The sequence below is a fragment of the Merops nubicus genome, unplaced genomic scaffold (assembly GCF_000691845.1).
Source record: "Merops nubicus isolate BGI_N331 unplaced genomic scaffold, ASM69184v1 scaffold21671, whole genome shotgun sequence".
Lineage (NCBI taxonomy): Eukaryota > Metazoa > Chordata > Aves > Coraciiformes > Meropidae > Merops > Merops nubicus.
Window position 1 is genome coordinate 14,900 of NW_008586522.1, and position 12,175 is coordinate 27,074.

General features: G+C 49.0%; 1 protein-coding gene across 1 annotated transcript in view; it reads left to right on the forward strand.

Annotated features, from left to right (window-relative positions):
• The window catches only part of LOC103780986 (collagen alpha-1(V) chain-like), a gene marked incomplete at both ends in the record, with an annotated part of 24,502 nt that overhangs the window by 4,748 nt on the left and 7,579 nt on the right, over positions 1 to 12,175 (forward strand). Inside the window, 4 exons of the mRNA XM_008948691.1 lie at positions 2,279 to 2,431; positions 2,721 to 2,777; positions 6,716 to 6,757; positions 6,967 to 7,029. Coding sequence (XP_008946939.1) covers positions 2,279 to 2,431; positions 2,721 to 2,777; positions 6,716 to 6,757; positions 6,967 to 7,029 — 315 coding nt within the window. The remainder of the gene's footprint in view (positions 1 to 2,278; positions 2,432 to 2,720; positions 2,778 to 6,715; positions 6,758 to 6,966; positions 7,030 to 12,175) is intronic.

Sequence of the window (12,175 nt, forward strand, 5' to 3'; positions counted from 1 at the left end):
GAAGTTTATTAGTTCTTTAAAAAAAAAAGGGACAAAACACATCTAGAAAAACCTCCTAATTTACTTGGCTACCTTAGAAAACAGAACAGTGCTCACATTCCTGAATAAGGATGGCAGAGTTTTAAGTTGTCCCAGGTTCCTGCAGCAGGGGAAGGCAGACAGAAAAAAAAAAAGGGGCAAAACACATCTAGAAAACCTCCTAATTTTTTTGGCTACCTTAGAAAACAAAACAGTGCTCACGTTCCTGAATAAGGATGGCAGAGTTTTAAGTTGTCCCAGGTTCCTGCAGCAGGGGAAGGCAGCCAGAGCCACAGAGGTGGCGTGGGCCACGGGGCATCCCCTGAGCTGCCAGTGGTGCCAGCCCTGGCACTGCTCCCTGTCAGTCCTGGGATCAGATGGGATCATGCTGGTCTGGTGCAGAATGGGCATTTTCAGCATCCCTTCCCAGACCTGGTGCACAAGCAGGACGTGTCCATCACTGTGAAAGTTCTTTTGTGTGTCTTCTGGGAAGACTTAATTCCTACCACAAGAATAAAAGGGGGTTTAGTTTTACACAAGTGAAATTTTGTGGTGCCTGTGTGAGAGGTTTTGGAGGCAGCCGTGGTCACGGAGCTCTCCTGGGTTTGGTTTTCCTTATGGCTAATAACTCAGTGATAAATGCCAGTGAGATTTAGTAGGCAGCAGTGCTCCTGTGAGCAGGAGGAGCTGGGGACAGATATATTCTGTTCATTGCCTGCTTTTCATCAGGCAGTTTGCTTGCCATGTCCAAGAGGTATACCAGGGCTTCATATCTGCATCACTTCTCAAAAGGGAAGAGTAAAAGCTGATTGAAATGAAGCTGTTATCACAGTAGATTGCCCACACATTTTTAGGCCTCCTCTTTTCTTTGTGGACTGTTTTCCAGTTCAGGTTGTTTAACAGGATTGCTAAGGAGATTATTTTTAGGCTTTTGTTTTGATTTTTCTCCAAAGCACCTGCAAATCTCAGCATGGAGAACCTACCCTCCTCCTCCTCTCTCCAGTTATTCAAAATACCATCTCTCTCCATGCAGATTGGCTGGGGAACTTTAATCAAAACAGCAAATCAGACATTTTTGACTTTCATTTCAAGAAATGCAATTTGAAAAAAGCTTGCTCTATTATCCCCAGAGGCTTTATAGCAAGATACACAGGTCTTAAGGTTTGAAAATGCAAACCTAGATTAAAAAAGTTCACACAGGATAAAAGACACCTGATAGCACTAGATCCATCTGAATGTTACAAAGAAAAAATAAGGCTAATTCTGCCAATAATTGTCAAATTAATTACCAGACCTGTTGATATTTGCAGAAGTAGAAGAGGATGGAGTGGCAGAGTGGTGATTACCTTAGCACTGGCCTTATTCTTACTTTAAAACCTCTTGCAATTTATGAACCATTTGGGCCATTACCTGGATGGGAAAGGAGCAACCCCCAAAAAATCCCATTAGCACTTGTCCTTCTTTAACCAGGCTGTGCAGACTAAAGGATGCCAAGAGATATTTGCCCACCAGGCTGCAGAAAGCACAGGGGTATGGAGAGAAGCAAAGAAATTCAGATTCTTGTCTAGATGTCCTTGCCTGTGGTCCATAACATCTGTTGCTGTAAGGATTCAGAAAGGATTCAGGGATTAATGCATCAGACTTGTAAAAACTTTTGCTTCTGCTCTTTGGACAAGCACAATCACAACTTGGATCCCAGACTAAACAAACAGGAGGTTTTTGTAGAAGTGAACTTGGATTTTTCCACATTTCCTCCTATAATCAGTTACTCAGAGTGACACGTTGTGGTTTTGATGTGCATTTCAAATATGCAACTGGATGTGTTACTTTTTACTCCTAATAATCCAGTGTCTGCAATACAGAGGCTGAAAGAGATGAGTCAGATTTGGAGTTTGAAGCTTCCATTCCCCATTTCTTTGGAGTTTTTTGTGTTTGCAGGACCCTCCTCATGTGAGCTGTTGCTTTATGCTGTGATTTGTTTTCTTAGACTCTTATACTCAGTGTTATTTCAGGGCTCAACAGAGAAATCCCAGGGAAAGCCAGGGTGTATGCTTTGACATAAGGATTTCCCCATTCTTCTTGCCTGCCACTGAAGAAGACTGTTGGAGATCACTGGAGATGTTCAAACTCCAGAATTTAACTTTTATTCTTATTTGCAACTATTCTTATAAGACATCCTCACTTTGCAATATCCAATGCCTGCTCCATGTATTTTGGAGAGGTTTGCAGCTTGCCATGTTTGCTTCTCTTTTGCTTCCAGGCTACTCAAGGAGGAGAGGATCTGGATAAAGATTTCACTGAGGAAACAATAAAAGAATATGATGGGAATTATTATGATAGTTACTACGACCGAACGGTCTCTCCTGATATTGGCCCTGGCATGCCTGCTAACCAGGACACCATCTATGAAGGGGTAAGAGAGTTAATTTTCCATTAAGGGTAAGACTAGTTCAAAGTGTTTTCCTTCCCAGAATTTATAGCAGAGAGATTAACAGCACAAAACCCAGTGAGAGCATCTCATTCACCCCCAAGCACGTGTGTTTTGCACGAGGCAAGGAAGAGGTGCCCTGTTTCTTCTCTAAGCAAACATCAGCAGTCCTGTGTTGCCCCCAGGATCTCCAGTCCCTGCTGGGAGTGGTGGTGCTGGTGCAGGGGATGTCCTCTCTGACTGGCTGGCTTTGTGTTTCCCTTGTGTGCTGCAGATCGGTGGCCCACGGGGTGAGAAAGGACAGAAGGGAGAGCCTGCTATTATTGAGCCGGTAAGAACCATCTGGGGTTTGGGATTTTGGGGCTTTGATTGGCTTTTTCCTAAGGAAAAAGGTACAAGGGTTATGTTCTCTGTGTCTTGGTGCTCTCAGGGGTCCAGCTGGGAGGCGAATTTCCCATGGAAGAATTCCTTCCTTCATTTAAAAACTTGGAATATAAAACACTGTAAATTTTTCTTTTTTAAACTTCAAAAAAATGACCTAAATGATGAAGGAAGTGCAAAATTTCCCATGAAATCTCTCATGTTCCAGAATAAAACCCAGCTCTTTCAGAACTGCACCCTTAGGGCATGTCTCACCTCCCCGGAGCACTCGCAGCCAGTGGCTGGGTCATATCCTGACCTGAACTTGCAGCTTGGGGCTGGCTTTAATTGTGCAACTAATGGGTTTATCTCTGTGGAAATAAAAGGATTCTCCCTCTACATGGTTATGGGAGAGGAGAGGTTTGCTCCTGTGCCTGCTCCAGGGTCCCACCAGCTTTCTGCTTCCAGACAAAGCCTGTGTCATCCTGAGAGTGGAGCTCAGCACTCTTTGTTCACAATCCCACCTTGGTCTGTTCCTCTGAGGGTTTTTTTCCTTTCTGAAGAGTGGTTATAAACTAACTATGCCCTTTGCAGTTTGCCAAAAATGTGGATGCCCAGCTGAGCACCCTGTTAGGTGAGGATGGAGCTGGTCCCCAGCTGCCTTTGCAGTGGGGGCAGCTGGTGCTTGCTCAGAGGTGCCCGTTGAGCAGAGCAAGAGGCTGTTTGCTGAGGGTCATGTGTGTGTCCCTCACTGCACAGCAGGATGCTGAGGAACCCCTGTGTCTGCTCCTCCCCAGCTGGGACTTCAGGTCCTTGCCACCCCCTCCCCTGAGCCTGGTCCCCCAAGGGTCGAGCGCACGCTCGCTGCACACCAGCAACTCAATTAACCTCATTTTGCTTGGCAGAGGGCCAGCACGGTGCCCGGTGGCACGGTGGCACTTCCCAGCACTTGGAGGCCATTATTTTTCTTTGAATTCTCCCTCTCTTCCCTTCTTGGCCTGACACTTTTGTAGATAGCAGTGGGGGGGCTAGGGAGAAGCTGGGGGTGCAGCAGTGGGGCTTGAAAAGCCTCCACGTGTGCCTCATAAAAACATTTCCAACCTCTCCTTCCTTCCCTTCCCTTCTGGCTCTCACTCCTTCTGCCATCAAAAGGAGGATTTGCCTCTCAGAGGGGTGTTGGGGGGTGGCTGAACCCCACAAAGATGAGAGCAGAAACCCAGCCTGCCCTGTCCAGAACCAATCTGAAACGCTACGAAGCCAACCCAACAGTTAAGTTTAATCATCCAGAAGGAATTTGGCTGCCTTGGCTCTTTCAAAACACTGGAGCACATATAGCTTTTGCCAGAAAGTAAACAAGACCAAATGCTGCCTTCTCCCTCGCCGTGAGGTTCCTCTTCAGCACAAACTCAGATTTGCTGCGCTCTTTAGGGCTTTTGGGATTCTTTTTTCTTTAATTTTTATTTTTTTTTTGGATGGGAGCTGCAGCAAAGGGGGGATAAAAAGCAAAGGCAGCAGTCGGAGGCTGCTGCTTTCTCTCTCCTTTTCCATCCAAGCCTCAATCCTTGCTCGGTGCTGACGCTCGCTGGAGGCAGCCGGGCAGCACAGGCACAGGAGGGATGCAGGATGCAGTCAGGGCTGCCTGGGGCTCCCCACATCCCACCTCTGGAGGCACCAAGTGTGACCTTCACCTCCTGGAAACCCTCTGACCTTCAGGGGCCCCTGGGGCTCGGGTTTGTTCAGCCTCTGCGTGGCACTTTTGTGTGTGGCAGGCAGATTTTGGGCTGTTTTGGGATACAGGCTTTGCTTGTGGGTAGCCCCTGGGTGTTGATTGAGTGCAAACAACACCCTGTTTTCCCTAGGACAGTCCCAAATCTGTGGTTTCCTTGCTACCCTCAAGGTGGATGCCCTCAGTAGTGTCTCCTCACTAGTCCTGGTCCTAAAACCCTCCCACATTTCCATTGCTCCTGTTGATGATCAGTCATATAAACAGTGGAGGATTCTTGCCGAGGAGAATCTCCAGATGTCCCTAAAGCTAGAGCTCAACATAAACCAACAGATAAATACAGGGAGATGCCAAGGATGTTTGCATTGCAAATTGGCTAATTAGCCCAGACTCTTCTCCCATGCAGAGGAGTGTCCCAAGGCTCTGCAGCCAGCCTTGGGAAGCAGAGCTTTGGTGCTGAGCATGCTCAGACCACGGTAATGCTGGCACCCAGCAGCCCAAGGAGGTCCTGGGGAGGCTGATGTGGGGCCATGGCTCTCTGCACCAGCTCAGAGACAATTAGTAGTTTCTGTTTGGGAGCCTGCCACACCAGAACGTGCCATCGTGGGTCCCACCAGGGATGGATTTGGGGTGTTCATGTAGGGAGGGGTTTGCTGGGACTTCTGAGATGTCCTTATTGTGTGTCTGAAAAGGGGCCAGTGCTTACTGGGTGTCCTGAGGGACACTTTCTCCATTGGCATAGCTTGCCTCTTCTTGGTAGCCTCCAACAGTAAATAGCTCATAATTAGTGTGGGTTGGAGGAATTTTGTGTAGAGTTCACCCCTGACTCCCCCCCCCCAGAAAAAATGAGTTGTCTCCAGGGCAGAGAAACTGCTGTGAAAGTGGGCACTGGATGAAGTCCTTCAGAATGACTGCATAGATGCTTCTGTGATGATAGCAGCAGAAAGTTTCCCCTAACTCCTCCAAAGGAAACAGAAGCCAGGTTTTAAATGAGGTGTTAATGAGCAGTAAGGACACCAGGCAAGACAGAAAACTCTGCTGGCTGTGCATTAGTGGTGCAGAAACATCCATCCCACTAATGGAAGAAGGGATGGTTCATGGCAGCATGTTTTACCCTATTTTTTTCATCCTCTGGGCTTAGAGACTGTGGCTCCTTGGGGCAGGAACGCCTGGATTTTCCTCTGGACTCAGTGCTGGCTGCTGCAGTGGCTGCTGTGGGGTCAGCCAAGGCTTTTAGCCCTGGAGCCTGAGCCCAGGATGTGGGCCAAGAGTTACCCACAACCAGTCCCTGCACTTGCTTCCTCCAGGCTTCTCCCCTATGAGCTGGCTGCTTATCTACAGATTATTTACAAGCTGATTTCATCCCATGGGATAAATGTCCCTGTTGGCTACAGATGAGCTGGCAAATGCTGGGACTGCTTTGGCTTGACCTGGGTGCTGCTGGGGGCATGGTCACTGGTCCAGAGAGGAAAGGGCAGTGATCACCATGGGGATCTTCCCAACAGAGTCCACTCATGCCTTCTGGAAAGCATTTGCCAGCTTTAGTGGGAGACTTCTCTCCTGTCTTTTTACATATCCATGGAGGGGGTGGGGGAAGAAAGCTCCATTCTACTGAATCCATGATAGACCTGATTTAAAGTTATGACAAAATATTTAGATTAAAAGGAATGGAATAACATTATTCTACCGTTTTGCCCACACAGTGATTTCCTAGGTACACAGAGTAAATCACAGCAAGCAGTCTGCTGGGAAAGTAGTTTTTTAAAAAAAAACACCTTGCAATATGGTTATTAATATATTTTTTTAAAAGTCTAGTAACAGCTTCTTCTTGAAGAGAAGCTCTTTTTCTGCTCCAGCACCATCCAGGCTGGATGTGCCCCAGGGTTTGCCCCTTGCCTGGCATTGAGCTAAGGGAGAAGGGTCGTGGGTAGGAGGGTGGCACTGGGGGAAAGGGTTTATCTGCTCTGCCCTGCATTGTTGTGGCTCTGTTTTGCCTCTGACAACAAGGACATGGGAGGTGGCATCCAGAGAACATGGAAACCCTCCAGCTCTGGGATGCCTCAACGAAGCAGCAAGAGCTGAAATATTTAATGGATAAAGCATTGGGCTTTCCAGCCCTGTAACTAGAGTGACTTTGAGGATGTGCCTTACTAATCACCTTTTTTTTTCCCCTTTCTCTTGCTTAGGGTATGCTGGTGGAAGGCCCACCTGGTCCTGAAGGCCCAGCAGTAAGTGGCACTTTGTCTACATCTTGCACCAAAGGGGGTGTGCAGCTTTGGGTGCTGTGCCCTGTGTGTGCACAGAGCACTTGGGATCCATCCTTCTTGGGCAAAAATAAACAGAAAGCTCCAATTCTTTCCCTTTCCTTTGTACAAATGTTACAAATAATAACACGTTTTCCTTCAGTGGCTCATTTTTTCTGTCTTTTCTATGCTAGGGTCTTCCAGGACCTCCAGGACCAACTGGACCTGTGGGCTTAATGGGTGATCCTGGGGAGAGAGTGAGTACCTTTGTTTTATTTCTCTTTGGCTGAAGCCTTGGGTCACTTTGTGCACACAGAGTGGGGCTGTGGTGTATTGCTGGAGCCCTAAATTACCACCCATCCTGTCAGAGGCATCTCCTCTGAGTCAGCCCCAAAAGGAGCTTATGGTAGGGTGCAGAGCAGAGCTTTACATCCAGGGACAAAGGGTGGGGAGCAGCCCTGCTAGTCAGATGCATTAAATTGCTTTCTCCAGGTTAAAACCAAGAGCAAGGCTGACAAACCCTCTGTTCTCAGTTTCACCTTTTGGCCCGTGGCTGCAGGAACTGGGCTGTGGCACTGGGAAAACAGGATGAGCAAACACACACAGCATCTGGTAACACAGTAAAATGAAGTTCAAGGGCCATTCCTCACCCTCCTTCCAGCTGGTGGTGTGAGTTCTTGGGTTTGGTTGGGTCCAGGATGGCCCCAGGTTCATAGCAGCACCCTGGATCTTTTCTCACTCCTGTTTTGTGTCCCAGACAGCTCCTGGTGGGAAGGTGGCTCTTGTGCAGCACTTCATCTTTTTTGTAGGTGGCTTATTGTTCTGTTCCAGTGAGCACTGAGGGCTGATTTATGTGCTGTAGCAATGCAGTAACTTTGGCTTTGCACGTTTCATTCTGGTGTTTCTTGAAATCCATTTTGTCCCTGGCAGCCACTGCTTTGGGAGGTGCTGCCTGCAGAAGCCTCCAGCTTTGGGGTGTTCATGGAAAGCAGCTTCTGTGGACTGTGCCCCCCAGATGCCATAACATAGCACCATACATGAAACTAGAGGAGTGTATGTGGTGTCCTGGAGCAATACTGGTTTGGGCTCCCCAGTTCAAGAGAGACCAGGAACTACTGGGGAGAGTCCAGTGGAGGCTACGAGGATGCTGAGGGGCCTGGAGCATCCCTGGGACCAGGACAGGCTGAGAGCCCTGGGGCTGTTGAGCCTGGAGGAGAGAAGACTCAGAGGGGATCTGATCAATGCTGATCAACAGCTAAAGGGCAGGGATCAAGAGGCTGGGGCCAGACTCTTGTCAGTGCTACCCAGCAACAGGACAAGGGGCAATGGGCACAAACAGGAACCCAGGAGGTTCCATTTGAACATGAGGAAAAACTTCTTTGGTGTGAGGGTGGCAGAGGGGAGGGTGTCCAGAGGGGCTGGAGCAGGCTGCACAGAGAGGCTGTGGAGTCTCCTTCTCTGGAGAGATCCCAAACCCACCTGGATGTGACCCTGGGCACCCTGCTGTGGGTGAGCTGCTGGAGCAGGGGGGTTGGGTGAGATGATCTCCAGAGGTTTGGGTGATGGGGCACTGAACTGGGGGCTGTGCTGACAGGAGGAGAGCAGTTCCCACCTCAGTGCAGCCCAGCTGAGGGGTGTGGGGAGCTGCAGGCTGGTGCAGCAGCAGCACAGGAGACACGTGGACCAGCAGCAGTCGTCTCACATGAGTAGATTCATTGATTTCAGCAGGTTTGCTTGAGCAAAACAAATGGAGCTTGGAGCTTGACACAGTTTCGGTGCCTTGACGCATCTTGATGTTGAGTGCAGTGAAATGTGCTTTCAAAATAGCTTCTGGTGTGCTGCAGCTTCGTCTGGGGAATGGGGCTCACAGGAGCCCTGGTGCCAGGGGTGGCTTTGTGAAGGCAGGCTTGGCTGGAGGTCTGTTTTTGCAGAGTTTCTCCTGGAAAGCACTGGAGGAGAGCAGGCAGCAGCTCCACAGAGCACAGAAGATGCGCTCGAACGCACAACATCTCCCTGCTGTCAGTGCTGTCACCCAGCAAATGCAAAACACCCTCCTGAGGAAGGGAGCACTTCTCAGCAAATGCTTCCCTAATCTGATCACCGAGGTCCTCGCCGTGGTTCCCTGGCAGATAAAGCCACCAGCTGCCCATCACTGGCTTGCTTGCACAGCAGCATCCTCCTGCCAGCCAACAGTTGGGTTCCAAATGAGGAGCCACATCCCATTTGCCTCTGGGGTGCCTGGGAAGGATGAGCTGGGGTGGCCCAGGCTCTCTGCACTCATAGGGTTTCCTGCTCTTCTGGCAGATTTTGGTTGAATTCTGCCCAGACAAGGTGAGGAAAGCCCATGAACTGATTCAAATGAGGAAGTCTGGGTAGATAATGTGGCAATATCCCTAATGTGGGCCCTGTACTTTTTTAATTAAGGCTGTTTTGGGTCCCTGGGGGCTTGGCTGGAGTCCACTGGCTGCTGTGCTCCCACATCCCCTTGGGGCATTGCTGCAAAGACCCCCACCTCATTTACAATCCTGGTGTATTTATTGCTTTTTGATGGACCAGTAATAAGGTTTCTTGTGGTTGTGACATGATTGAGAATGAGAGGCCCTGACTGTGCTCCATCGATTGGTGCCTGCAAGCTCAGAAAGTCAATACACAGCTGTAGGCTCAGCCCATGGCCAGGAGCCAGGGCTACTGCTCACAGAGGTTGGCTTAACCCTTGAGACACTGCAGGACTGGTTCATCCTGCACTACTCCAGTAGAAGGACCAAGGGAGCATTCTTCATCCTTGAGTGTTGGACTTCATAGAGGATGGGCAAGGTCCAGGCAGTGTTCTGCATCTTGCAGTGCTCAAGGATCAGTCAAGTGTTGTGTGGCTTCACCAGGCTCTCTCTGTGGGTCTTTGTTCTGCATGGTTCCTACATGTTGCCCAGCTTTATCTTCTCCCCTTGATGTGCTTGCTGCTTCTGCTCCTAAGGATTCTGTTGCCTGGCAGAATGGATGCTGACCCTGGTGACAAGGGAGAGGCTGTATTTCTGCTCTTTGGCCAGGCAGATGCAGACATTTGGTGACCAGGCTCCTCTTGGATGTCCATGCAAACCCAATCAGCAGCAGTCACCTTGTCCTGCTGCTGATGTTGCTCCACACCCTGAAATGAAAAGCATCATTTGCAGTCTAGCCCTGACAGCACATCCTGATTTTCTGAGTGTCCAGAATGGGAGGCAACATGTTGTGCATGGAGAAGTGAGGAACGTGCAGAGCCAGGAGCTGCGACTGTGTTGAAATCCTCCGTTTCAATTAGAGCAGCTCCTCTTTTAATTTGTTTATTATTAACCCTGTGCACAGCTCATGAATTTACATGACACTTGTGCACGGGGAGGCACATTGCCTGACTTTTTATTTGCAATCAGGCAGGTGCACTGAATTAATACACCAACAATGTTCAGCTCTGTTAATATTGGCCAACGCTCCTTTCGCTCTGTTTTATTCATCCTCTTGGCTTGTTCATTTCTCCTGGTGGTTTCCCACTGTGCACAGGAGCTTGTGTCACCAGCAAAGCCTCTGAGCTGCCTCTCTGGGGGAGGTTTCACAGGATTCATCTGGGTGGTTTGGGGTGACTGAGGTTTCTTTGAGCAGTGGGAAGAAAAATATGGCACTTAGGAGAGTGGAGAGCTGTTCTAGGGCTGCTCTGCTCTGGAATGGAGAGAGTGGGAAGATGTGCTCCTTTCAATGAGGTAAAGTGCAGCTCTGTCACCAACCCTGCTGCATGTTGGAAATCTGGGGTGTCTGGGTGCTGTGGGATCAGCCTGCTCACAAAACAACAGCTCTATTTTCCAACATCCTGTAGTCATTGCATCCTAATGGGCTTACTCCCCCTGAGGGCACTTTTGCATTACAGGGTGTAACAGGATTCCTAAAATCCTTATTGGGGTTCTGAAAGGCAGAACATTTTCAGGCTGCCCTTTTTTTTTCCATCAGATGGCAAGCACTACCTTCTCTAGAAAACCCCAAATACTGTAAGAAAGATCTTCTGTTGCATCATTTTCTCACCAGGGCTGGAAATGCCAGAAAAAATAATGAGAGGGAGAGAGACTTAAGGCAAAGGTTGAAGCTCAACACCCTGGGCTGTGGGGAACCACTCTGCCTGTCACTGTCTGCTATTCCAGGAGCCCAAGCACACCAAGCTTGCAGTTGAAACATTCCTTTGAAATATTGCTTTGGTGTTTGCACTCAGCATGGCATTTTAGAGCACTGCACCAAATGAAAGTTGAAGTCCCCATCCCTGGCTGCTATATATCAGCACTCTCTATTTACATAATAAGAGGGACACAGATTTACACCAACAGTGAGTCCAGCCTGCTGCATTTCTTCCAGGCAGTCAGGAATTTCCATTTGCAAAGTGCTTTATGGGTTTGGGTTTTCCTCCACGCCGTTGCCATCCCCCTGCTCCACCCCACAAGGAAAAGACCTCACACACCTAACCTGAAACAAAAAAAAAAGAGGTGTTTGTGGCTCAAAACATTGCATCAACATTTGTCAGGCTGAGTACACACAGAGAGATAAACAAGCTCCTTCCTGATCCATCATGTGCAGGATCGGAGCTGAAGGAGAAGACAGAGAGGGAAGAAAGTTTATTCTATCAAATGAGCCTGGCCTAAATTATTTATTGTGCTTCTGCTCCAACAGATGGGGCTGCCCTCTGCACCTCCTCAGCAGGGTCAGGGGCTCTGGTGTTGGCCAGACTAAATAAACAGCCTGAATGGAGCATCAGGAGCTCGTCCTGAGGAGTGGATGGGTGGGGGTGCTCTGCAGCCTCCCCTGGGTGCAGAGGGAGCTGCTGGGGTTGGGGTTGGGGTGGTTTTTGCTGATGAATCTCTGGCTGCAGCAGTGTCTGTGTTGTTATTCTGGGCTGGATGCAATGTGGAGCTGGGCTCCTGCTCCGTGGTGCTGCTCCTCTGCCCTGTAATTGTGGTGCAGGTCCAGCCAGAGCCATGCACCAGCTGGGGCAGGGTGGAGTAGTGGTGGCTCTTCACCCCCACCCTGGTGCCAGGCTCTAATTTAGGGCTTGAAACTTTAGCTTGAATGTTTGGGTTCCTTTTTAAGAGGGAGATAATAAGGAAAATGTGAAGTTGAATGTGGTGTAGGGAGAATGGAAGAAGAGGGAACAAAGAGATGCATCAAGATCATGCTGAAAGATGCTGGGGCAAGGCTAACACACCAAATGGTTTACTTTGGCCAATTCTTTTTTTCCAAATGTTCTGATTTTTAGGGACTTTGTTACCTACTTATCTTTTCTTTCTCTCTCTCCCATCTTCATCCACCTCCCTTTGCCTTGTGGGATGAGTGTGAAACTTCCTGGGGCAAGGTCTGGCTCTTCCATGTCCCTGGAAGAGCGTGTCAATATGTCTG